Raw genomic sequence first — 25,124 nt, 5'->3', positions numbered from 1 at the left:
GACTTTCTATGCTACCTGTGAAGTGGATTTTCTGCAAGGAGAGATAAAGTTAACATTCTAGATGATTTAGATGCACTATCACAGAGTACCATTTCCTCTTTCTTCCACCTAATGAGGCAGGAAGAGAAAAGGATAACATTGTACATTATTTAGGTGCACTTTTACTGAGTAGCATTTCCTCTTTCTTCTTCCTTGCAATTCCCTCACTTTTTTTCTTTGAAAGAATCTAATGTTCCTCTCCCTTAAACATTTCAATCTAAAGATAACCATCAGATAATCGACTTTCTATGCTACCTGTGAAGTGGATTTTCTGCATCGAGAACTGTTTTTCCGTTCGCTGTACAAACGGAGAATTGTTTATGCCATTACAGAGGCAAATCTCAGACAGTCCGCCACCAGGGACCTGTGCATGGACCCGTGCACAGATAGAAAGTACTTCTGTTCCTTTTGCATTTGCTATTTTGTATAGAGGGTATAAATGATAGTTAATCAACAACAGCAGAACCATGTAAATAGTGAGGGTGTCTGTATACACTCAAAGACTGGGAATACTTTGATAGGTTGCAGTGTCTAGCAAGGCATAGTCTCTCAAGCAATAATACTGCAAGACGAATTCTGCTTCCTCAGATTAACTAACCAGTTCTTCTGGAAACAGGAACTAAGCATCCTTAAACCGATACAGAATTACATGCTACTATCATCCAGGACAGATGCACTTCCGGAACAGCAGACCTTAGAAAAACCAAAAAACCATGCTAAAAGCAAACTAGCATTTCCTTGTAATATCTGTCCTTTCCTTTTCTTTTTTCCTTTCTTCTCTTGTTCTAGTAAAGGAAGCAACTGGCACATACCTTAGCTTGCCGCTTATCTGCTGACAAAGATTTCTCAGCTGCAATGGCTCAAGACTCTCTGAAAGGCATATTACTAACTTCAACAGAGACCAGAGTAATCTAACTTTATTATAAGGGAAAGAGAACAGGATCAATTAGGACCAACAATGGAGTCAACTAACAGACAAAATGGAAAACAGCCTAATCCATAAATTAGTAGACATGATGAACTTCTTTCTCATTTTAAAGGAGTGCACCACAAGTTCGCATCCACTGGCCTGGCAATAATGGTAGGATAATGAGCTTCACCTTATGTAAAGAATCAAGTCCATACATTATGAGAATATGCTCAAGTTCTTCCGTTTCCCTGACTAACTTCCACTAAACCATGTCCCTGTTAATTCCCAACTAGTTTGGGATAAAAGTGATGTTGATGTTGTTGTTAAAGAAAAATGCCTAATTGAGAAAATGATATTTGTGTAGTCTCACTTGTCTCCAATCTTGAGAGAGAGAGAGGAGAGAGAGAGAGAGAGAGAGAGAGAGAGATGGGAAAAGGTTGTTGTAGATTTTAAAATCGCAAAGCATTCTCTGTGCTTGAGAAGAGAGACGCAGGAGAGAGGGCTTACTTGCATGGTAATTGGCACCCACAAAAGGCAATGGCATAAATCTATTTCTTCTGAAATTTACATCTTTGGGGAAATTATCACATCAACCTGGTCCAGCAGACTCGACCAATCTACATACAACAAAAAATGGGACTCGTGATGGAGATCACAAAAAAAACCTCACATCGAAAAACTCCCTGATTGGTAAGATCTTCCACCTAATAGTAGAATAAAGTTATATATCCCACTGCATGGGAACATTGAGTGGAAAGACCGATGCACAAAGAACACTATCGGAAGAACAGCGTAAAGAACTGTCATTAGTCAGGTCCAAGAGCATGTGTAGCAGTCTGAACTGCAGCTGCCAATGAGATTGGTTGTTGCCACAGGTACCATTGAAATCCCCCTCACATCTTATCTCTTTGAGCTTTCGCCTTCTCAATGGATTCCATTGCTTCTTCAAATGATTTCTGTAGGCAAAAATGAAGAAAACAAAAAATTGACATAAAACGACCAAGGGTTTCTTACAAAAAAGACTCTAATGGAGCGTGATCTGTCAAAAGTGTTTCACCAAACCAAATACAGAAAATAGTATCATGGTCATACTGTTACATCCATTTTATGGACATACTTTTGTAGACAGACAAACTTTTTTTTTGGTCAAACAGACATACTTTCAGTATTCATCATCAAGCAAATTTTGATGAAATATTTGAATGTACTTCTAAAACTTATGCAATGGTTTTCCTTTCCTTCTGAGGAAACATGCATGTCATTTAGCGGCAGAATCCAGAGAAGACTTGCCCTCCTAGGTAGATTCATTTGCTAGGTAAGAGAAGGGAAACAAGAACCAGAAAACCAAAGTAAATCTAAACAAGGAAAAGCTAGGGAATCGTGAAAATTCAAAGGCTTCATATATTTGTCTATAATTCACAGAAGGGAAGAACATCAAAAGCCACACAAGAGCTTACATGATAAGGTTAACCAAGAACAGTAACTCATAAATCACAATGGTGTTCACAATGGCATTTTTGTCCCCCTTATCCATAAGTGCAATATTAAGCATGTGGGATCAAGATAAAACCTGATAAACTCTTCTACCAAAAAGTTCGGCAATGAATGATATGAATAGCGTGATAATCTCTCTTACTCTCCAAAAGATAAGACCTAGAACACTTCTTTAGGAGGCGACTACATGGAAAAAAGAAAAAAAGCAGTAGAAATCAATGTAGCCCAGTTCCCTGGATTCACCACCTGGCCAAATAAAGCTAAAAATCTACTGAGGGAGATATATCATGTGGGTTCACGTCCACCAAATTCTTCTTCGACCGAAAGAAAGACATACGCATCTCAAAATCCTACCTTTAACAGGATTCATTTTTTAATTTCAAAACCTAAGAATTGCATCTTCCTCATCATCAACATTGAACAGAGGGCACACGATCTGCATCCATTCTACACGTTTTACTTCCATGTTTACAATTGCTGTCATCTGGCCAGCAGAGGCACTGGCGCCGTGGCACATCAGTACAGACTCACAACAAAAGCCAAACGTGTTGAATCATCTAGTGACATCTAAAGGAGACCGCATGGAAGACAGTATCAGCTAGTCTTTTAGATTTTTGGGCCAAACATAGTATCAGCTAGTCTAACAACCAGAGAAGCAGAGATATTAGTCACTTTAGCACACACAAACCAAAGACCAGAAATTGACAAGGAACGACATGTGCTTCTTGCCAAAGAAAAATAACTTCAACATACCCCCGAATTTTGCATCTTCCACAGGGCCTCCCTTCCCCTATCAATGACAACTGCGGCACCTAATAGAGTACTGCAATGAATACACACATCAAGAAAAAGTGCACCTTTATGTAAGACTGCGAACGGACAACGACACCAGGCAAACATCAACATACCCAGCGAAGGCCACATTAAGAAGAAACGCCCGAGTGGTCATAAACCGCAATGCCGCTTCAAACTTAGAACTTAATCCACCAACGCCCTCACCTCTCGCACGGGCGTACGAATAATCATTGCCCCTACTATAATCACCGCGAGAATAGCCATATCCGTGTCCGTACCCAGTGCTCGTGCTGGCTCCACCAGCTCTACCGTAGTAATTCCCACTGCTGGAGCGCAAATTGTAGTCCGCGCGCTTGCGATCGTCGGTCAAGACCTCGTAGGCCTCGGAGAGCCGCTTGAACCGCAGGGTGGCGTCGTCTCTGACGGCCTTCGAGGACCGCGAGTGCTTGTCCGGGTGGTACTTCATCGCCAGCTTGCGGAACGCTTCCTTGATCTCCTCCTTGGTCGCGCTTCTCTGCAACCCCAGCACCTTGTAGTGATCCATCGCGCGCGAGCTTGTAGCCGGTCGTTCCTTTCAAGCAAGGAAGGCGAAATTAGGCCTTCGAGCTCGAATCGATGAAGGCGAGCGATGAAAACAAACGCGAGGCACTGCACGTATCTTCTTCTTCTTCTTCTTCTCGGCGGCGAAGAATGAGTGTTCGAGAGAGAGAGAGAGAGAGAGAGAGGAGGGGAGAAGGGGAAGTAGAGGACCTTCGTGGCACAGCCATGGCCGCTTCAACCGCAACGACAACGAGACGGAGATTTTGCCAGCCAAAGAAAGAAAGTGTTGTTCACGCGCTACGTGCAATTGGGCCCAAATGAGGCCAGAAATGTACGGCGAAGATTAGGCCCAGAAATCCGAACCGGGAGAGATTTTCGGGTCCGCTGTTTAATTAGATTATCTTTCTTTCTTTCCTTTTTTTTTGTCAAACACAGAATCACGAGTTTGATTCGCGTTTTATCGTTCGCTAGGATGGTTTGAAGCAATTAAATCTCAAATTGATTATCGCGTGGTTCGAAGCCAAAAAATAAAATTTGAATATTTTTCTAGTGCTTCATTTTTTATCCGTCAGAAAAATGTAATATCATCACAACGATAGAAATGGAATCACCTTTTTTTTTTTTAATATATTCTATCCAAAACTCCATAGGTTTAAGTGGCATGAGAATTCAAGAGAAGCTCATGGCGAGATGAGCTGTTTATTGTTACGATAGATGTCGAGTGGAAGTACAGTGAATGCAATCGAGATATTCTAAGAGATCGATATGTCGTATCTATAATTGAGTTGTAGATACCAATTCATTTATGAAATAAGTACTTTTCAAAATCAATAGTTGTTGAAAATATATCAAGATAACAAGCACGCGGAAAATAAAATGGAGCACCTAATAACGTATTTTCACAAACCAAGATATCAAAGGCGGCTTGTTTCAAGAAAAATGAAGAATTTGAAAAGTATTTTCTCAAAAAAAAAAGAAGAAAGAAACTATCGTGTAAAAAAAAATTTCATTATCAGAATAATTTGTGTTTAAATATTTTTATGAACAATGAATTTATATTTTTTATTCGTCTCTATAATCTATCGTTTTTCAAAAAGTGTTTTTGAAATTGTTTTTTTTTTTTGGTGAAATTGCACGGGTGCACGTGATTAGTTTATTAGCGAAGACGAAGCGGCCACATGTAACGACCTCACAGGAACGACGCTGTTCACGTAAGGAAAGAGGAAGAGGCGTGGCTGTGCATATATCTACGTGCTCTGCCCCTCCGTCGTGCTCCTTCCTGCCATGGACGCCGCCATTCGCCGTAGCTGAGTGGAAGGTAGATCGCGCCTTTCCGTATGTTTAGCTTCTCTCCTTTGTCTCTCTCTCTCGCTCTCTCTCTCTTTCAATCAGCTTGCGGATTCGCGTCCTCCGCGGCGTTCCGCTGAGCATCGTCCACCGCCTGCTGCGGGGAGATGCATGCTTAGGCGATGTCGCCTCTCTCGCTGAATCTCCGTCTTTTTTTTTTAACCATCATGGCGACGTCATTTTGGTTGGAGAAAGATTACAGCGCCGTAGGCTTTGTGTGCCCCTTTTTTTTCTTTTTTCTTTTTTAAAGGTCGCCTTCCTCGGTTGGCCTTCGTCTTGTGAATTCACAATGTGACCGTGTTACGAGAATTTTGAAGCGGAGGAACGACCTAATTGGGAAAATCAGAGAGAGAGATGGTGTTTCTATTGCAACACCTATAATTATGGGGACAGACAGACTGGGTTGCGATTCATTTCCATTTTCGGTTGCAGGGATGGTCTCCTTCTTTCTCGTGATTCTACAGCTGCAGGAGCATGTCCATCGACCAATAATCACGGTTGGAGTTTATTCTATATTCGAAAGATCCTTTTTTTTCTTTTTGGCAAATCTTATGCACCCTGATATAGTGATATAGTAATACTCAGCACATTAACATGGTGCTGTATCTTTTACTCTTGATATTCGCTTCATTACTTTGTCTTCTCCTTGTGCCCAGATTGATTAAATCACATGTTTTTTGGATGCAATGGCACCATTCAGAAACGACATGCCTCTGTGCCCTGCAAGTCGGCATTGCGCGCGGTGGGCTATGGAGTATATGCAGTATTGCCTCTGCAGCGCGAGGGATGGGATATCTCTGTCCTTGGGCGTGGTTAGTGTAATCAGTTGGGGTGTCGCTGAGATACCTCAAATCGTTACTAATTACAAGCAGAAATCCGCGGAGGGTCTTTCCATTGCTTTCCTGATGACATGGGTACTTGGGTAATCTAATGCCTCTTTGTAGCTTCATGATTCTTCTTTCTGGGCTTTACCTTTGCTCTTAACGTGTACCGTGTGTGCTTTGGCTGGGGGATTATAGTTTCTTGGTGGTACCAACCATGCTTTCTCATTGCTTTAAGTTCGACAATTGTGTGCACAGACGTTGCTACAAGCGTCAAACCTTTTTGGCTACTATCTTTCTACTCTTGCCTGAAAAAGGGCTGGTGTAGCAAATGTCAAAATCCCTAAGGTCTAACAGCAGCCTGCAGCTTCGGCTTTTCTACTTTGTTTTAATGAATTTGGGAGAAAAGTATTTTAACCTGTTATTATATAGGCTATGAGGTTGTAAAATCTCCTTTAAGATTGTTGCCATAATAGATGTCCCGATCCATCTAATCAACTCCCAGCATAAGTATTTTCATCTAGTTGATAAGCTGACTGCATTCATTCTCAACAAATCATGTTTTAATTTACCTAAGTTTTGACAAAGGGTGTGCCAATTCAGTATTCTCTGTTTTGTCGGCTTAAAATCCTTCATTGACAGGTTATAACACTTGCTAAAGAAACTTCGTTCCAGTACCTGCTTTTTGTTGCATAGTGGAATGAAAATGCCATCTTGATTTTTTATATATCCACTTTCTTGGTGCATTGAAGCATGAATATACTTGTTGATTTGTTCTATATCCCCATCTTATCATATAGGGATTTTTTCAACCTCTTTGGCTGCATGCTGGAACCTGCCACGGTGAGTTTTAATTTTCTTTTGTTTACCTGTTCTTCTCAACAATGCTTTTAACCAAAGTCATCAAATGATATGAATGTACGTAGAATATGTGGTTTGTGTGATGACTTCTAGTAAAGTGAATCATAAGGATTTATGTTTTTGGTAGATATGTGGTAGTGTAAACTATCGAACCCCTAAATATCACTATTCCTGTCCAAAGGCATAAATAACAACACGACATCTTTGTTTGCTTACCAACATGACATTTTTGCTCGCTTTTGCAGCTCCCTACACAATACTACATGGCAGTGGTACGAGATATGAGCCTATTCTGTTGTTCATGATCAGTTCTTTTCTGTCAATTTTTCGATTCCCATACCACTGAAGATGCGTGAGATAATTTTATTCATGTTGTGCTATGCAGTTGTATACTGTGACTACAATGGTACTCGCTGGGCAGACTGTATACTATGGTCACATCTACCCTCGGTTGAAGTGCAGGCAGCCATTCTGCAAGGTAATAACATGAAAATTCTTTTTCCTTGCTAACTCTTTGCAAAAATTTCAGGATACTACTTATTTTACGAAGATCATATTGGGAAGTACATATTCTGCTGGAATTACAGTACTAAGTCTTCCTGCTTGGAAATTTGTTAATTTCATCCACGGAACAATAATCTATTGAAGGATATCTTTGAGATGGAAATTAGGGAATTGGATTTACTCTCCCATGGTCCGTATTTTTATCATGATCCAAATTTTGTTCGCATATTGTCATCTTTCTCTATCCATTTCAAATGTATTAAGCTCCTTTCCAAAACTAACATTCAGACTTCAAGCATTATCTACTGTCCTAAGTTTTCTAGGCCCATCCATTTTAATTATTTGGTTTTCTCAGAACTGGATGATGCATATGGTGAGAATCAATTGGCAATATATTTTCTGTACCTACAATTGTTCTGCTCATCTTAATTTCGTAGCAGGTATTAGGGAAAGAAGATTATCGATTTATCACAGATCATTTCTTGCCAAAATGTTCTTGTATATTAAAGGTTCCCATTTGATAATGCGTTATTTTTCTAGTGATGGTCACAGATGGTTTGCCGTGGAATTACTGCCAGATGTTTTACTTTTTTTTTCTCTTCTTTTTTGCATGCACTCAATCTTCTATTGCCTCTGGTGTACAATTTAGGGTCCCAAGCCTAATCAGATTGAGTCGGCGGGAAATGATAGACAAATCATTGGCAAAGTCAGTGGGAAAGAAGCCAACAGCAGTGAGAGACAAACTGTTTTGAGCTCACCAATTCCTCTTCCTGCACTTCCAACAAATGCTTCCCCTGGGAAAGGGTTATATTATGTGTAATTGAATTTCTCTCTCCAAATTTCTCTGTCATCTGAGTTTCTGCCTGGCTTGTTTATCTGGCATCCAGTGTTTGTTCGATTTGAAGATTTACAGAAGTTTATTGGGTCATTCACTTTGAGAGCACATGAAGATAAAATGAAAAGAATGATGAAAATCAACCGTTCAGACAGTTGGCTGCAAGAATTAGGGATATTGGTGGCTTAGCTAAGCTCAGAAAATGTTTCCTTCAAGAGCTATGGTTGGCATAATCATTTGACTTTCATTTTAGCTACCACTAATACTCTCATAATGTATGAAACGGTACAGCATGCTTTTCTAAAATGTCAAAAGATAAACTAATGTGCTGTTGTTGAGTAGTTCTGGAATTAATAATCTATTTCTGGCTTTGATCATTAGACATTCTCACACTTTTATCCTGTAGAAAAGGGATGCATGCTGAAAGATTGAAGCTTATCCTCTGTTTTTTTTTTTTGGGATTATGTCTTCCATCATTGAAGAATAGTGCTCTTCTGCATTACAATTGTTTTAAACCTGACGAGAATAATTTTGCTAATCTAGATTGCCGCTCTGGCTGAATATTTTTCATCTATTCCTCTTGAAAGTTGCTAGTCCTTTTGTAATATTAGAGTAAATGTTGATGCTTTATGCTATAGTGCTATTAATGTTCTCTAGTGCAAGAGAAGCATAATTTTCCATAGTGAAGGAAATTGCCTCAAGGCAATAAGGGTTGTCTGATGCAACTTTGACAGATAGTAATGGTATGTTTCAGATCAGCAAGATCTTTGTCAAGTAGCTATACTCCTACAGCAGGATCTTTTTTTCCTCTGAGGATGAGTCCCAACAATGCTGATAATCAAGGTACTATTGAAGAGCCATTGCTTGCTGGAGATTTGTCGGAACAATCTGCACCATCACCAAAGACCAAAAACATGCTATGCCTGGTATACTTTTCCCACAGCTTTGGTAATATGACAATGTTCATCAGCGGTGCCATTTACTGACTATTTTTCTCCAGGTCTCTGCAGTTACATTTTTTGGCACTTTCAATCTCCCCAAGCCAGTAAAAGACAGAGCAAGTTCTGTCTCTAAGAAACACAGTAGACGTGTCATGCAAGTCGGAAGAAAGCTTTTGCAGGTGATTTCAATTTTCTTATGATTTATCCAATAGACCTGTAGGGCACTACAAGATCTAAAGTTCCCTGCTGCATCACAATTGATGGGTGGAAAGCCTAATCCATGCTTAGCTATCAAGAGCCTATTTATACCGACAGTTTGTTCCATTGACAATGTCAGATCTCCATTCACATGGCCTGATGTAGTTCCATTTGATGGATTTTTTTTTTTCTTTACCAGTCAAGATAGTTCAGCTCTCATTATGATAATAAAGGAAGCACTTAGATCAATCAAGAATGCCCATGTAAAAGGAAGGCAAAATAAACCTTGCACAAGCAGTGCTTACAGTATGATGATCTGTCTCTGACTATTTCTTCTTGCATGGGGATTTTCGTATTCACTTGTATGATTGGTAAATGAATCAGGTTAATGATGGAAATGGTTTTGCTGGAAATAGTGGAGTTGGTAGTTTCCTCGGTTGGGCAATGGCAGCTATTTACATGGGCGGAAGGCTTCCTCAGATTTGCTTAAATGTTAGGTTCACTTATCTGTTCTTAAATCTATGAAGTTCTTTACTCTCATAAGCCTGGAAAAGAGCATTTGTCCTCTTTTTAATCCTTTTGTGTAAAATGGTTGGATTTGCTTGCCAACCCACATGAGTGCATAATTCATCTATCCTACGACATTTTTTTTGGTCAAATATCCTACCACATTCAACAGCAAACAAATGGCAGAAAGCTTTGTGTCTTGCACTTGACTTATTGAAATCTATTATGATTTCATTCCTTATCATGAAAAAGAGAAGCTGCATTAGCTTGTCATCATAATAGTTCTACTTGTATGCTAGGTTGAGATGTAAGTCTAATGTTCAGTGGTTTGTGCACTTTTTGCAGATCAGGAGGGGAAATGTTGAGGTGAGATCTTTGATTCATCTGATAGTTTGTCAAATTTTTTGTGACACTGGACACGAACACTTGGCATTCATCTGAAAGGGTCCCAAGTCATTTGGGATTCACTGAGGTTGAGGACTGTCCATTTACGTTTTCCTGTTTCTTGCCCGTCCCTTGCACATACAAATTTGTGGGTTCAAGATCCTAACCCCAAAACCCAGTAGACTCACAGATGCTCATTAGGGGAGGAAAATAGTGTGCTTTTGGTCAATCGATTACCTAATGATAGCTGCATCTCAAGGAACACTGGAGATGTGTTAATTCAAATTATACTTTCTGAAAGTTTTTTCTGATTGTAGGGACTCAATCCATTGATGTTCCTTTTTGCTTTGATTGGAAATATTACCTACGTCGCAAGGTAATTAAAACCTGTCTTGTTAAACATGTTATGTGTCTCTATTCCTTTTCTGATAATTGCTCTCTCATTAGCTGATATGGGATTCATCTGCATTTTAGTATACTAGTCAGCAGCTTGGACTGGTCAAAAATCAGGCCAAATTTACCTTGGCTGGTGGATGCAACCGGTTGTGTCCTTCTGGACATTCTTGTATCCTTGTCTTGTGGATCCACTTACAAATGTATCAAAATTGAACTTACAGACCTGTTGAGTAACAGATGTCGTTCAGGACGATCTTTGCCCAACGAGGATCCTTAACATTTTGTCCAGATACTTATTCAGTTCGTCTACTTCACCTACTGGAGGAAACAAGATGTCAAAATTACCCGTGGAGATAGTGGTGCAGTGTTGAGATAGATGATAACAGTGCTTTACAAGGTCTCTCTCTCTCTACACACTCCACATGCATATATTTTGGGCATTAGTGTTTTGATAATAGATTCAGATATATCTTAACTAAGCGACCTCATAAGAACTTTGAGACACAGAAAGCATATTATGGCAATAATATAGTTCCCCAGGAACTACTATCATCTGCTTCGATTTAATATGCTAAAATGTGAATATTTTTCCTCTGATCATGTTGTTGCAGGAATTTATGAGCTCCACAGGCAGGTTTCACGTGCTTTACAGGCGCTGACAGCGAATAAAATTCAGATTGTCCTCTTTGATCGGCTTGCAACCTAAAGTTTCGAGGGGTGTGGATATTCATTTCTTTTTGGAAGAGAATCGCTTTTTCTTCAGTTCCTCAAGCATTTGTCCCCTCAATCTGGCAATTTTGTTTTCCTACCATAATAATTCACGGTTGTGTCCCAGTGCTTCACTCTGCTTATTCTTTAGCCCTCTGTCAGGATGCTGGTGCAACGTAATTAGACATGATCCTGCATTGTGAAGGGGAAACTCAAGCTACTAATTGATTGATTTGACAAGTCCGAATTGCTGACATAGTTTGGCTGGAGTTCGATCAAATTCCGATATTGCCAATGGTCCTTCCATTTAGAGTAATTTAATTTGCATGGATCAGACCAACCTGAATGGCCTGCATCTATCAGTACCTGATGTACGCTAAAAGGTTAGAATGTGCCCAACTCTTTTTGCTGGTTCCGAGGCCTCTTTAACTGCCATCTCTTTCTTTTGTCTCCTCATCCTCCCTCAACGTTGCGAGCACTCACCTGAAATCGAGAAGATTTTCCTCAGTCACATTTAGCGTCGGAAGCTTAACCCTAGGTGGCGACACATCCTTCATGTAGTCCCTCTCCGGACAGAAGACGATGTATATCTTGGCGTCACGGTCAAGTTCTAAACGATACAGATTCTGCCCAGCACCATAGCCCCCTAGAAGCTGGTAGGATCTCTCTGATCTGTCCATTGCAATGCACAGTTCCTCAGTACCTGCAGAAAGTTCAAATGAATAATTGTTCATTTGGTCCATTCTCTTTTGCGTCTCTAAGGAAATCTTCCCCAGGAAACTTGTATACAGTAAAAAGAAAGATACACGTTAAAAGTTTGACGACACAGTCTTCAAACTCATGTTGTTTGTGGAATTCGACCCGTATTTTTCCTTTAAATATAGTCCTTTCGCTTGCTCGATCTATTTAATCCGAGTCTGTTTGTCCGCCCCAATGGCCCAATCAAGTCACTGCCGGCAAGGGTCGGCCAACCCCGCTGTGGTCCCTGGAACCCTAGACCCTTAAGTTGAATGGTGGAGGTGAATTCACTCACATGCTGCAAGTTCAACCTGAGTTTGGTAAATGAAGTCCAGAGCCGCAGAAATCTCCCTCTCGAACTGGTGAAACGGACCGTCTACAAAGTCCATCTTCCTCAGCTTGCAAAGCCCCTCTCCCAACTCCATCATGGCTCCTTTATGGTTCTGTCCGTCAGCATCATCGCACTCAGGTATACAAAAACACACCCGAAGAAAGAAAGGAACGAAAAGGTTCTTCGAAACCCAAACGGACCTGGTTGAAGAGGTGATGAAACCCGACGGCGCATTGCAGAATCCCGTGAACGAGAGTCCTCCTCGGCTCTTCGGCTCTGTTCCACTGCGCCTCGAGGAAGTCGTGGCACTTGTAGTATTCTCTCCTGTTGAACAGTGCCACAGCTCCGTCGAAGCTGCAATCATCTCCTTCTTTGTCCTCACTGCTGCTGCCGCCGGCGTCGTCCTCGTTCATGAATCGGTAGGATTTGCATGAGAAAGTGGGCCTTGTAGGGCTTGGAGGAGACCTGGAGAAGTGGGAGCGAGGAGGAGGAAACGAGTGGCTGTGAAGTTTGGAGGTGACGAGGAGCGAAGCAAGAGCATGTGACGTCGAGTTGGAGGGCGACCCTGCAACTGCATGGTCATGAGGGAATGATGAGGAGAGAGGGTTCGGGAGCTTGAGAGGTGGTGTCAGAAGTGCCGCCATGGATGTTTGCGTTTGATTGGTGAGAGAGGATCCTGGATCAAATTCAATTCACATTCTTTCTTCTGGAATTAATAATCTCTTCATTCGTTCGTGGCTCCACCTTTTTGGATCTCTGTCGTGAGACCCTTCTCTGTGTGGTGGAGGATGAAGGAGGTGTCAAGACAGATCCTCTTGTCAGAAAAGAACTATCTAAGGAAAGTCATCTCTAACGACCATGTCCAGCAAAAAAATATTACATAGGTTACGGAAAAAGTTATCAAAATTCCAAATTATGTTTTTATAACACTTTTTCTAAGTTTTTTCTTGTGGCATAAAAAAAAAAAATACTAACGTGGCATATTTACCTTTCGTCAAGGTTCCATCGGATGATTTTTCAGTCAGAATGACGTTGCTTTTATTTCATTTAAGTCATATTGACACGGTTTGCTTTTTAGCATTCATATAAACATATTTTTAACGGTGCTCAGCTCATTGACGAAACCTTGATGGAAGGTAAATGTATCACATATGTACAAGTTTGGATTTTGGGCGTCACAAAAAAAAAAAATTTTAAATAAATGTGTCACGGTGATGAATATAATTTGAGGTTTTTAGTGATTTTTTTATACAACGTGCTCTATGAATAGCTCATTGTTTTGGCAAGTTGCATGTATTGTTGTGGTGGTGCATGGTCCCATCTCTCCTTGGCCAAAGAGAAGAGGACCAGGTTCAGTGGTCATCTCATCTTTGGGCCTGCATTCATGTGAAACCATCAGTGAGAATTTGCAAAGATATCTGGCTAAGGCTACAAATTCCTGAAAGCACGTATCATTAAATGGCAAAAGAGGTCTCTCTGCCCTACGTTGAGAACCCAATAGATGGCCATCTCTTATTAATGACCTACAGTTTCGACGAGCAGAGAGATTAATTTGCCACCAACGATCTTTAGTGAAATCGGAATGAAGAGTTCCTAGTTGGAAGATTTTCCAATATTTTTCTCGTTCCATTTCGCGTTTGTACTTCCCCATTATAAGCCACATCGTATTTGTTGTGTCTTGGGGCCGAAGCGTAGATGAGGGACGCCATCATAATTTATCCACCTCCGTTCGATCATAACTAAGTGTATTCAAAACACGGAACGTGGTCTTATCCAAATCCACGCTTATAGCCGAAACCAAAGAAGGAAAAATGCCATCTAATTCGATTGACTATTCGACTTTTAAGGGTTGACAGTAAAATTAAAAGTTTTTCGGCTGCAGTTTATGAGCTTTTGTAATTTATAGTGATAGGAATAGTCGGCAACATAGCACGTCGTCCATTCATATGGTCAATGTGGAGAACATATAATTGCTCACATGACATTTGATTTTGACCTAAAGTCCATCGGACATGAGGCATGTATATGGTCTACGTCATCTCAAGCTCTGCCAGCCACACATTTTTTTCTTTTCCTCTCATTTGTCTTTTTGGTTAGGTACCGCTTGACCCTTGCGGGGTCCAATTGGCCCGACTCCTTTTCATGGGTCATCAATTTCAGCGTTCAAAAAAATTCAATTGTATCGAAACAATATTGCAACGAATCAAATTAAACAAGTTAAAAGTTGAAATAAATTATCAACCCTGTCGTCGTCTCTTGCAAGAATTCGAATTGTTCGATTTCTACCGACATCAACTGAAGGGGAAGGGGAAAAAAATCCACGTGGAATTTCCCGAAATTGCTTGCATGGATCCAACATAACCCCGTCAATTTTGTCCTAGAAAAGAAGAAAGAGGTGAATATATACATCTTATCTTGTTGATGGTGGGGAGGGAAATGAGCGAAGTCCCTTATCTTCAAACCCATAATTAGGTCAAATTCACACCGTGGCCATGGGGGCAGACAGCCCCAACACCTCTCGGAGAATCTAAAGAAAAGGAGTCAATATCCTTGGACTAATAATTTTGTTGCGGATCACATGCTTTGAATGTGATAGAGATATGGCAATCATACAACTTCGAAATCCCGTTCGACAACGGTCGAGTTACCCCTCGTGAGCTATGCGTGCGCTACGCTCCTCGCGCTCGCTCGTGTCGCGAAATTTTCGGTCAAGAATAAAGCGGGCATTGATGCTTTATCGATGGACTTTTAACGCGTTAGGAATCGACGAATTCGATCAATTTGTTGTAAAATCGGTGAGATTGGGCTTCACAAGATCTTTGCTGAAGTCACGAGCCTTGTTCTATCAGTCAGTCAGTCGGTCAAATCTCTTCCTTTGGGAGCGTGCTGAACAAATAGAATAGAATCTGCTCTCTGTGAGCCATGGACAACTCCCGCCCACACCTGTATGTTGCAGTTAAATTTGGTTCATCCTGTGGGAACTTACTGGTAGAACAGAGAGTCTAACGCTCCATGATTGATGCAAGCCTTGGACAATTCTGCACCCAAACTCTACTTTATCCCCCAGCGGACACCATGGGAGTCTGCAGAACCAGAACTTCTGTACCTCTGACCCATTGATTCCTCAATCATGAAAGCTCACTCTTCTGCTTCTTTTGAGCGCAAGCCGAATCTCTCGGCTGCCGCCACTGCCGACTTCTCCTTCTCCTCCTACCGCAGGCCGCCATCAGATGACGAGGAGCCCAAGAGACCGTCCCGAGAGCACAACCAGATCGCAGCCGATGATTCCGAGCTCAGCATCTTCGATGCCCGGAAGTACTTCAACGAAACCAATGACCAAGAATTCGCCAATGGAGCTAGAGTCGTCTCTCCCCTGAAGGAAAACTTGCCCGACCCGTCTCTGCTTCTCCCGAGATTGTCTTCTGCTTCTTTGTCCATCGCCGATGGGTACGGGAGGAATTACCGGGCTCGATCCTTCCGTTCGTACGTGACCCCAACGGCCTCATCTGAGGCGAGTTGGAACAGCCGCACTGGGCTCCTGTCGAATCCTCCTGGGGCGATATCGGTGTCTCTCAGGGACCCTGTAGCCGATAGGAAAAGAGGGACTAGTAGTAACTCTGCAAGATGGCTACTTTTCCAGCAAAAGTGCCCATGCTTGGGCAAGAAGTCTGTTCGGGTTAAGGAGAGATCTACGGAACCGAGATCTCCGGCTCGCCTGAGTAACTACAGACCGAAAGAACTTGCGGTTTACAAAGTCCAACCAGATATAGCTAAAACCAAAGCCTTCTCTATCACTGCTGTTTCAGAAACCAGTAAGACGAGTTTAGTGGCAACGACAACACCCCGATACTACATGAGCAAAACCAGCGAGCAGATCCCGAATAGCATTCGTAGAATCTCTACGGAAGCTGAGAATTGCTTCCCTCCCGAAGTTCACGCATCGGTCGTAGTCCCAGGAAGGCCGTTCGTTGATGGTACTACTAATGCGGGATTCACCTTTCCTGTGTTGAATCCATCAATGTCTTCATCCTCATCATCGCCTCCTTTGAAGCCGGTACCAAATGGCCAATCATCTATTAAAAAACCTATTAGTCCCTTGCTTCCTCTCGCTTTAGATCCGCCCCGGGAATCGTTGGAAGTGTTCCAACCATCTCGCCCGTCCAATCCTCGTCCCTGCCAACTGCTTGTTACACCAGCTGGCCTCGGCCCAAGAGAAAACCAGGCTGCGGATGATGAGGCGGCCAGCGATGCGAGCTCGGATTTGTTTGAGATCGAGAGCTTTTCCACCCAATCCACTTCGTATCCAATCCCATACCATCGCCAGAGGGACTCCCTCGATGAGGCAAGGCCAAGGTTCTCAACGAACACCAGTACTGGGCCTGGCCTATACAACGGCCTAGATGACCAGCCAATGACACCATCCTCTTCTGGGTATGCGTTAACCGAGTGCGGCTATGAGCCGAGCGAGGCCAGCATTGCGTGGAGCGTCACCACAGCGGAAGGGACGGCGTGGGATTGGGGGAGTGTGACTAATTACTCTGTCAGCGCATCCGATGTGGAAGAGTTCACCAGGATGCAGCTGCGGCTGCACCAGGAGCAGGAGAGGGGTGGCGGCGGAGAGGGCGGCGGAGGCAGGCGGAGAGGGAACGGGCTGCTGATGAGCTGTCGATGCGAGAAGGCGGTGAGCGTGGGGCCAAGCCCAGTGAAATGTATGCCTGAGCGGGGACATGTGCATGGACATGGACATGGACAGGGACATCATAAGAGCAGGCCTTCCCCATCTTTGCCAGCACCAGCAAATCCAAACGCCTTGGCAAGGCATGTGAGCAGTAGGCCACCACCAGTCGCTAATAAGCCACCCGTCCCGAGCTCTCACTCGGCACGCCTGTCCCTAACTTTCGTGACATAGATTGTGAGGTCGGCGCCAGCACCGGCACCAACTTGCATGTTGCGGCTCTCACTGGACGCGACAACTCCGCGTTTTATCTGTTTGTGTCACGAGCACTTTTCCAGCGGCTTTCAATTCGTGTGATCTGTTCCCAAAACTTTTCTTTCCATTTTGCTTCGATAGTTTCTTCTAGGATCAGCCTTTGTGGGTCTCTTGGATTTGCATGATGCGGACCGAGACAAAAATCAATGGTTAAGTTGAAAGGGCGATGTTTGAGTGGTTGCATTTGACATTACACATCGTGCCTGGAAACAGGAATGATGCAAAACTGTTCCTAGAGATGTTCTTAGTCATGTTCTAAAGAAAACTAATAATTTTCCTAAAAATGATTTTCCAAAAAGAAATTTTTTTTTTAGCAAAAGGAGTTTCCCCGCAAAACAAACGCACCCTAAACCCTGTCATGTTCTACCCGTAATCCTACCAGGCCATGGGCTAAAGATCTGATGAAATGGGTGGTCCAAGTTAGCAAATTCCTAGAATACTTCTCCGTATATATCGAGGACTAGGCTCATCTGTGGTGTTTCGTTGAGCCCAGTATGGGTCTGTGACCTGAACGAACATTGCTTTTTGGGTTCTCCGTTGAGTCGGATGAAGCTCCACGTTAACCGGTTCAATTGGCTCGGCTCTCTTTGATCCAACATCGAACCGGCGAAAATCCAGACGAGCTCAACAAGTCCGATTGGGTTTGGCTCTCCCTCTCATCCAAATTCCGATGTTGCCGATGCGCTGCCAATGTTGAAATATCATAGCTTAAGTTTTTGAGTTGGATTTCTTCGCAATCAAGATGGCTGATCAACATTTATTGTATTGACATTTCACGAATATATTTGCCGCCTATCTAGCTTTTCTTTATAAATCAAAGTGAGCTTTTATCCCTTGAAAAGCCTTAAAAGACGAAAGCCGTAATCTGCCAAAAATATGTTAGCGAAGTTGAAACACTTAATTAGATCTTCTAAATTTCACCATATTTAGCACTCAACACTTAATATTTAATGAAAATGAACTCGAAGGACTTTCAAGTGTATTCCGAAATTTCAAGGTACATTGTCATACCATATAGTTTGTCTTTTTAACCGTATTTTTAACACTTAATTCCAATGATTTACAGCGACGTCGCCAAATAATTTACGAGATATTAGGACGTTTTAGTAGGTAATCAAAACGACATGGCGTAAGCCAGTACAAAGCGTTAGGTGAAAGTATAAGAGCCCGCATGATAATATTTTTGGAAATGAATTTTTGTTCTAGAAATGCTTCTAGAACAAAAATCTGTTTGGTAATGCAACTTCTAAAGCAGAAATTCATTTGACTACGCAATATTACATTTATACTTCGGAAGCAAATTTCCACTTCTAGTTATTTTTGAGCCAATTCCATAAGATAAGAAAAAGCCACTTCTCCTATCGAAATAGAAATTCCTCGACATCAATAGCATTCTCACTTCAACCTATTTTCATTATCAGCACCTCTTTTTCCTAATCACGCCTCCGCCGTTGGTTCCAGCCACACCGATCTCAGCCCCCCACCCCGGGCCACCATCGTCTACCACCATTGTCAAAGCAACCATTTCTAGTTGTTGCCGCCCATCCCGCACTGGCCGTTGCCTCCATCGCTGGCCACCATTTCCAAGTAAATTCTTGTTACAGAAGCAGAAATTTTGTCATGTTATTAAACGATATTCTCTAATCAGAAATCAATTTATGGAGTAGAAATAGAAAAATCAACTCCTAATTGGAAGTTGATTTTTAAAGCAAAAGTGTTGCCATGTGTGCCCTAAAAGTATCTCGAGGGTACTTGTTTACGTGGGTTTGTGTGTACTAAGTTAAAATTATACGAACGGGGAAATTAGGGGAAGGGGGGGCGGGAAGATGGGGGCATAGAAACACCTGCACGTGCACATGCTGACCTCGGTGGAACCGCGCGTGCGGATTCTGGTGGGCTTGCACATGTGCTCCTCTCATCACTTTTGTCCTTCTCTTGCTTCCCTTCCCAACATTCTTATTCCTAGATTCTTTGCCTACCTATCCTCCTATTACTAGTGTTTAGACCTCCACAAATTAAAAAATTATATATTTCTTTCTATTTTTCCGATCACTTATGTGTCACATAACTTTTCGATTAATCACTTGAATGCCACAAATTTTCAAAAACGATAAGCACAAGTGTTATGACACGTCGAATTTTCAGCACTTGGGTGAATGTTTTTAAAAGTGATGACACTCAGGTGGTCGATCAAAAATTATAGCGCTCAAATGAACCTTTCTTCTTTTTTTTTCTTGACCAACTTTTTTTTAGATGTCATGACATTCCAACAGTTGAAAAAAAAAATATGGCACTTAGTGAACACATTATCAAAATTATTATACTTGTGATGTCCTCATTCCTTATATGTTTAACACTTAATCACAATATGTACAATTCGCTAGAAATTCTGAATGCGATTCACTGAAAAAAAAAAAAAAAACGAATCGGAAGATATTTCTTACTCATAAAAATTGTTTGGATTTGTGACAATGAATCAATGCTCGAGCACTTTCCCTCCATTTTCCTTCAGACAACACTCTCAACTCGATCTACAGTGGTAATTCGGTCTGATCCATAACCTCTGGCCCGTACAAAAGTTTTCATCTATTAGTTGAGAAGTTCTTTAGCCGGATCGTGATAGGCTCATGGCATTAGCAACCATGGCCTACCGCTTGTAGGGTCACTTATGTTTCGATCGCTTATGATTCCAACCCAACTTGTTCTCTGTATCCAATAAAACAAAAGTATCCAAATCCGCCATTAATCAAAATAATTAATAGTCTCTGTGAGTACAGTTACTTAAAATGCACGTTTAATACGATTGAAGCGTGAATACGCATCAACCTGTAAAGACCGTTGGATTGTCTTGATCAAACAGCCGTACAATAATCATTCGATGCGTACAAAACACCTATTATTTCGTGTTTACGCAAACATATCAGCAAAGCATAACATCTATTAAGTCATTCTGTACACAAAACGAAAAAAAAAAAAAGGCAACCTTCTTTCTATCTGTGCTAACATCTTAGTATGTTCCTAAACAGGGAAGAGACATTGAAGACAGTACATTGGAACCAATGGCAGTTCCTTAAACAATGCCTCTCCTAGGAACTGCTCATTAAACTACCTTACTTTTGACAGAATTGCTCGCCAACCTATGTTGTGGGAAAACCTTTGAATAAAGCAAAGAAGGAAGGCGCACACTCAATTAGAACCCAGTTAAAAAAAAGGAATGGTGGGATAGGAAGGTATGTGGGTCTTTAAGCATTCTTTAATCCTCCATCTATTCTTTAATACTTTCTGGAGAAACCACACACAAACGCAGTGTATCTCTTCAGTCTTCTCTGCCAACAAAATGCCACCTTTTAGATTCAGATCGGATCCTGTGGCAAGCAAGTAAATAGCCATCAAAGCTCCCTCCTTTGCAGGTGATTTCTTTTGTTTGTGTGTTTCCAAAATTCCAAAGTTTGTTTTGTTTTTTGTTTTTGTTTTGCGGGTGGTGTTTCTGAGACTCGTTCTTCTCTCGGAGAATGTGGGTTCGTTTCCTTTCTCTCCTTTTTTTTGGGTCTTTCCAATCTATATTTGCTCCATTTCCTGCATGATGATCATTTGTGCAGGTTCTCGTTTCTCACCTGAATGAAGTTCATGAGTACTTCATGCATGAGTAGCAGGATGTGACATCCTGGGTAAGTTTCTTTTTCTGGGACATTCCTCTGCATGTACTTTGTTCTTGCTTCTCGACGACAAGATCTTTGTTGTGGGTGGATTTAAAGTAAGTACTGAGGATATAGCATTGATTAGAGTAAACTGAAGGATGTGTATCTGTCATTTGCATCGTAGGATTTTGATTTCTGCAGATATCAGTTTCTGACCTTCAATGAGAACTGAAAAATCGAAACTTTAAGTTCAGTACTTTGGTAATGTGGGATTTTGAACTGGTTATATGTCAATCTTTCAGTGGGGGTGTACAGAGATTGACGATATAGTAGGCACCTAGAATGAAACAATAGGCTGCTAGTGAAGAGAATGGGGTCTCAAGGTGGCGGCGGCAGTGGTGCAGTACAAGCAGCTGAATTGCGGATACTGGCCCGCCAAGGGTCTCTGTATGGACTCACTCTAGATGAGGTCCAAAACCAGCTCGGCCACTTGGGGAAACCACTTGGCAGCATGAACCTCGATGAGCTTCTCCAGAGTGTGCGGAGTGCTGAAGCCGATCTGGGCCCAACATCTGGTGCGGCCAGCGTTCAGCCGCTTTCTAAAGATCTCTGCAAGAAAACAGTCGAGGAGTTGTGGAAAGACATTCAACAAGTAAATAAGAAGAAGAAAAACGACAGTGAGAATCATCTTCGCAATGAGAGCGTGGGCGAAGAAGAGAGAGCGCCCACATTTGGGGAAGTCACATTAGAAGACTTTTTGTTGAAGGCAGGGGTTATGGCGGAACTTCCTCCGGTCGGCCAAAATGGTGGTCTGATTTTAGGGTTCGATTCGGCTCTGGCCCCACCGCCCAATGTCCCTCAATGTATCCAGTGGATGCAGTATCATCTCCCCTCCATCCCCCAATCGGAGAATGTCATGACTGGCCCAACGGCAGGTGACCATATGGTTCAGCCACGGATTCCCATTGGCACTCATCCCACCATGGACGCAGTCTACCCTGATACACAAATTTCTATGTCCCCCTCCGCCTTGATCGGTGCACTTTCGGATGTTCAGTCACCGGTGCAGAATACAGTCACGCCGGGAGATGTTGTGGAGAAGACTGTAGAGAGGAGAAGAAAAAGGATGATTAAGAACAGAGAATCGGCTGCTCGATCACGAGCTAGGAGACAGGTCATTGTCTAACAGAATTTCCATATCCCAATGGGGATTTTTTTTGTATCTTTCATTGTCTTAGTCATGATGCTAAGTGCAACATTGATTGGGCAGGCGTATACCCATGAGCTGGAGCACAAGGTCATGCGATTGGAGGAGGAGAATGCGAGGCTTAGACGGCAAAGGGTATGTTGCATTATGTTTTGCCTGTGAATATGACATCTTCAAGGCTATCCTGCCGCATGCTATAAATGAGTTGCGTATGCTAAAGTAAAAGAAAGTTAGAGATCATCAGTGAATCTTGACGTCTTGAGTGCTATTCCAATTCAGTGAAACAAGGAATATTTTACCTGCAAGACTTCTGCTATTATTGTTCATTCAAGATACCGGCTGCTGTACACTGCATGTCCCCAGTCAGTTGTACAATTGTATCTTAACCTCTTACCTGTACAATTTAGGAAATATAAGCATCTCGTTTCGCCTCTTAATGTTTGTTAGACCCTGAATATGTAGGTGATTTTGATTAGCAAGAAACCTCTTTACTTCTACTTTCCAAGGATCATTCTGATGGGATATGAATGAGGTGATTTCATTACACATACTAAATTCCAGATTTCTTTGAGGGTGGGATTCTAGTATACAATTCCCTTTCAAAGCAACAACCTTCCATAGACGAATTTAATGTTGACTCTACTCAGTAAGGTTCCAAAGATAAGTTGAAGGCATCCACTTCTTCAAGCACAATTTTACATTTTTGCAAGCGACCATTCCATGATATCACATACTATGGCAATGTTTTCCCCAGTTTACTATTTGGTACTTCGGTAATTGTTTTTTATTTTTTTCCGTTCGAACGGTAATTGGTTGTAGACTGTCTAATTATTTGCTGGTTTAGAGATTGGCTAAGACAGAATGTAGTATAACATATCATAATATATTATGCATCGAAGGATTTGCGAGTTCAAAATATGGTAATAACACGAACGTTCAGATGCCTGTATGGCAAAGATTTAGAGAGTCCAGGTGTCCGTGTGAATGTAGTTCAGAAGTTTGAATAGATTCTACCTGTAGTGAGATTAATTTTGGCGTGCTGAATGGGATTTCGGTTTAAGCTTTTATGCCTCTCTAGCAGTAAGAGAATGAAGCATTATTCTCTTATTCGGGCAATGCTGCACTTAATATCTGCTAGTTCGATCTTTTTGCTACTTCAAATTCCTTTTTCTGCATAACTAGCAGTTGAACCGAATTACCCATGACAGGATGTCGAGAAAATGTTTCCATGCGAGCCGCCTGCTGAGCCCAAGAGTAAGCTTCGCCGAACAAGTTCTGCTCCCATTTTGACGTCTCACTGCATTTGAGTGTTGAGTGGAAGGCAGTTTTGTCATCGCAGTTCACATCTACTGATTGCACGCCCGCAGCTTCCTTGTTCCCCGAAGGCTACACAACCCCATCTTCCCAACTTTCGGAGGAATCTTGTCTGTCTCGCTTCTTCAAGTTCTTTTTTTTTTTTCTCCCAATGCTTATGCGTTGGATGGTTTCAACTCGAAACAATTTGGTGCTACTGGTTTTTACCAAGCTGTGAGGTCAATTGTTCTTCTTCCCCAGCTCCTTACCATCTTTTGAAGTCCTCTTTTTTGTCCCATACTTTGTTTTTTTTCCTGTTTCTTTGCATCTTTTACATCAAAGGACTTCCTGTAAGGTTCTCCTTGTGCAAATCGGGACTCTAAACATCATGTTTTTCTCTAGAATTTATGTCAGGCCAGTCTGCATGCCAGACATCTAATTCTGTCGTATCATTTGATGGTCCATAGAGTGAGATTCATTAGTCTTTACGACCTACACAGTGTAGGTGCTTCATGAGGTGAGAATAGAAAGATCATCATCTTTTAGATCAGGCAACTCGTTTAGGCCAGGCTTTTAGATCAAACAACTGAGGGCCTGTCTGGCAACAATTCCGTTCCCGGTACTACTAAGCAAAATGATTTTTTCTAATTCTGTTCTCAGGAACAGAGAAGTAGGTTTTTTTCTTTTCTTGTTTCTGCTCCAAATTTGTTCCCTGATCATTGATATATTCTCGAGAACAGGAAAATTTAACTGATGATATCAAACAAACTTCTGTCCTTTCTGATATATTCTCGAGAACAGGAAAATTTAACTGATGATATCAAACAAATTTCTGTCCTTTCTATTTCGAGAAACAAAAGAATGGACAACAGATAAACATAAGCGTCACCAGGTAGCTAACCGTATCATTAAACAGTGGAATGTGATGGAATGTTTAACTACTTCAGGTAGAAAGCAAAGAAGTGGCCTCAAAACTTCGCTTTTTGTCTGCTGTTGTGGTTGGTTGGGTATTATATCTCCTCTCGGCATCACTGTCTTGGCTTTTTTAACTTTCGCTAATACTGAACACGGTGCAGTGCGTGGTGCTCTGCTTGTGTTGCTGAGTGCACAAAAAGGGATAGAAGCAAAAGCACTCGTTAAAGAACTCTAGGAGAGAATAATAATACATATGCATTATGAACCGCTTAAAATTCTCCCAAATTTAAAAAAGGAAGCTTACCATTTCGATCTTGATTCTGTTGATCAGATCCAAAGGGTACTTATCAACAATATAAAGTACCATAAATTTGGTCTAATTTCCTAGAAAAATTCCAGACTTTGAATTCAATCCCAATTCTGACATAAATCTTTTTGTGTCCAAAAAAAAATTCTTTAACTTTCGCTTTAGTCCAAAATTAAGGTGAGTTAGAAGTTTGTTATTAGAACTCTCGTCTTCATCAACACCCTCACCTACGTACGGAACAACAATAATCTTTTGAAGGAACCGATGATGATTTTTTAAAGCGGGATAGAGTTGGGATTAAAGTGAAAGTTAGAGGGCTTTTTAAAATAAGAAAAGTTCGGAGTATAATTGCGAAATTGAACTTAAAATTGGATTTCTTTTTAAGGAATTAGCCCTCATAAATTTTGATCAAAAGTTTTAGAAAA

General features: G+C 41.6%; 5 protein-coding genes across 13 annotated transcripts; 3 read left to right on the top strand and 2 right to left on the bottom strand.

Moving 5' to 3' along the window:
* Positions 1–1,467: 1,467 nt before the first annotated feature.
* On the bottom strand, positions 1,468–4,032 carry LOC115732439 (chaperone protein dnaJ 72). 2 transcript variants are annotated; one of them, XR_007196792.1, is made up of 5 exons: positions 3,990–4,032; positions 3,352–3,805; positions 3,197–3,266; positions 1,654–1,905; positions 1,468–1,566 (listed from the first exon to the last, which is right to left on the bottom strand). XR_007196792.1 is itself a non-coding variant. In XM_048271896.1 (4 exons), exons 1-4 carry the CDS (start codon positions 4,003–4,005, stop codon positions 1,843–1,845), a joined length of 603 nt encoding a protein of 200 aa, XP_048127853.1. In that variant the 5' UTR covers positions 4,006–4,032; the 3' UTR covers positions 1,468–1,842. The 2 variants fall into 2 exon arrangements, 1 of the variants encoding a protein (XP_048127853.1); XM_048271896.1 differs by having other exon boundaries at positions 1,468–1,905.
* Positions 4,033–5,010: 978 nt separating this feature from the next.
* LOC115733722 (probable vacuolar amino acid transporter YPQ1) lies at positions 5,011–11,523 on the top strand. Of its 3 annotated transcripts, none has more exons than XM_048271743.1 (15): positions 5,011–5,096; positions 5,558–5,622; positions 5,782–6,047; positions 6,747–6,789; positions 7,053–7,079; positions 7,193–7,285; positions 7,961–8,127; positions 8,901–9,072; positions 9,147–9,266; positions 9,670–9,777; positions 10,138–10,158; positions 10,494–10,552; positions 10,651–10,741; positions 10,862–10,969; positions 11,184–11,523. In XM_048271743.1, the coding sequence occupies exons 3-14, from the start codon at positions 5,812–5,814 to the stop codon at positions 10,946–10,948; spliced, it is 1,224 nt and encodes a 407-aa protein (XP_048127700.1). In that variant the 5' UTR covers positions 5,011–5,096; positions 5,558–5,622; positions 5,782–5,811; the 3' UTR covers positions 10,949–10,969; positions 11,184–11,523. The 3 variants fall into 3 exon arrangements, with proteins under 3 accessions (XP_048127700.1, XP_030520211.2, XP_030520221.2); XM_030664351.2 differs by having other exon boundaries at positions 5,011–5,113; XM_030664361.2 differs by lacking the exon at positions 5,558–5,622 and having other exon boundaries at positions 5,011–5,113.
* On the bottom strand, positions 10,813–13,144 carry LOC115733733. Of its 2 annotated transcripts, none has more exons than XM_030664367.2 (4): positions 12,550–13,144; positions 12,314–12,461; positions 11,764–11,983; positions 10,813–10,890 (listed from the first exon to the last, which is right to left on the bottom strand). In XM_030664367.2, the coding sequence occupies exons 1-4, from the start codon at positions 12,991–12,993 to the stop codon at positions 10,884–10,886; spliced, it is 819 nt and encodes a 272-aa protein (XP_030520227.2). In that variant the 5' UTR covers positions 12,994–13,144; the 3' UTR covers positions 10,813–10,883. The 2 variants fall into 2 exon arrangements, with proteins under 2 accessions (XP_030520227.2, XP_048127701.1); XM_048271744.1 differs by having other exon boundaries at positions 10,813–10,887.
* Positions 13,145–15,231: 2,087 nt separating this feature from the next.
* On the top strand, positions 15,232–17,566 carry LOC115731761 (protein PHYTOCHROME KINASE SUBSTRATE 4). Its single transcript, XM_030662441.2, has one exon. The coding sequence runs from the start codon at positions 15,480–15,482 to the stop codon at positions 17,256–17,258; it is 1,779 nt and encodes a 592-aa protein (XP_030518301.2). The 5' UTR covers positions 15,232–15,479; the 3' UTR covers positions 17,259–17,566.
* Positions 17,567–20,475: 2,909 nt separating this feature from the next.
* On the top strand, positions 20,476–23,909 carry LOC115733608 (ABSCISIC ACID-INSENSITIVE 5-like protein 2). 5 transcript variants are annotated; one of them, XM_030664252.2, is made up of 5 exons: positions 20,476–20,749; positions 20,939–21,007; positions 21,319–22,151; positions 22,248–22,319; positions 23,393–23,909. In XM_030664252.2, the coding sequence occupies exons 3-5, from the start codon at positions 21,348–21,350 to the stop codon at positions 23,489–23,491; spliced, it is 975 nt and encodes a 324-aa protein (XP_030520112.2). In that variant the 5' UTR covers positions 20,476–20,749; positions 20,939–21,007; positions 21,319–21,347; the 3' UTR covers positions 23,492–23,909. The 5 variants fall into 5 exon arrangements, with proteins under 5 accessions (XP_030520112.2, XP_030520107.2, XP_048127822.1 ...); XM_030664247.2 differs by having other exon boundaries at positions 20,477–20,749; positions 21,280–22,151; XM_048271865.1 differs by having other exon boundaries at positions 20,477–20,749; positions 21,162–22,151.
* The last annotated feature ends 1,215 nt before the right edge of the window (positions 23,910–25,124 follow it).

This window comes from Rhodamnia argentea, chromosome 10 (genome assembly GCF_020921035.1).
Source record: "Rhodamnia argentea isolate NSW1041297 chromosome 10, ASM2092103v1, whole genome shotgun sequence".
Classification (NCBI taxonomy): Eukaryota; Viridiplantae; Streptophyta; class Magnoliopsida; order Myrtales; family Myrtaceae; genus Rhodamnia; species Rhodamnia argentea.
This window is presented reverse-complemented; position numbering and strand designations above follow the sequence as displayed.

Bases quoted from the DNA above. Each gene is read 5' to 3' on its own strand.
- LOC115732439 (XM_048271896.1), bottom strand. The intron at 3,267-3,351 runs GTATGTTGATGT...TATTCATTGCAG, and splicing joins CTTAATGTGGCCTTCGCTGG to TACTCTATTAGGTGCCGCAG. The intron at 1,906-3,196 runs GTATGTTGAAGT...TTTTGCCTACAG, and splicing joins GGAAGATGCAAAATTCGGGG to AAATCATTTGAAGAAGCAAT.
- LOC115733722 (XM_048271743.1), top strand. From the start codon at position 5,812: ATGGCACCATTCAGAAACGACATGCCTCTGTGCCCTGCAAGTCGGCAT. The intron at 6,790-7,052 runs GTGAGTTTTAAT...TCGCTTTTGCAG, and splicing joins GCATGCTGGAACCTGCCACG to CTCCCTACACAATACTACAT. The intron at 9,073-9,146 runs GTATACTTTTCC...ATTTTTCTCCAG, and splicing joins CCAAAAACATGCTATGCCTG to GTCTCTGCAGTTACATTTTT.
- LOC115733733 (XM_030664367.2), bottom strand. From the start codon at position 12,993: ATGGCGGCACTTCTGACACCACCTCTCAAGCTCCCGAACCCTCTCTCC. The intron at 12,462-12,549 runs GTCCGTTTGGGT...GCTGACGGACAG, and splicing joins TTCATCACCTCTTCAACCAG to AACCATAAAGGAGCCATGAT. The intron at 11,984-12,313 runs GTGAGTGAATTC...AACTTTCTGCAG, and splicing joins TCAGGTTGAACTTGCAGCAT to GTACTGAGGAACTGTGCATT.
- LOC115731761 (XM_030662441.2), top strand. From the start codon at position 15,480: ATGAAAGCTCACTCTTCTGCTTCTTTTGAGCGCAAGCCGAATCTCTCG.
- LOC115733608 (XM_030664252.2), top strand. From the start codon at position 21,348: ATGGGGTCTCAAGGTGGCGGCGGCAGTGGTGCAGTACAAGCAGCTGAA. The intron at 22,152-22,247 runs GTCATTGTCTAA...TTGATTGGGCAG, and splicing joins GATCACGAGCTAGGAGACAG to GCGTATACCCATGAGCTGGA. The intron at 22,320-23,392 runs GTATGTTGCATT...TACCCATGACAG, and splicing joins CGAGGCTTAGACGGCAAAGG to GATGTCGAGAAAATGTTTCC.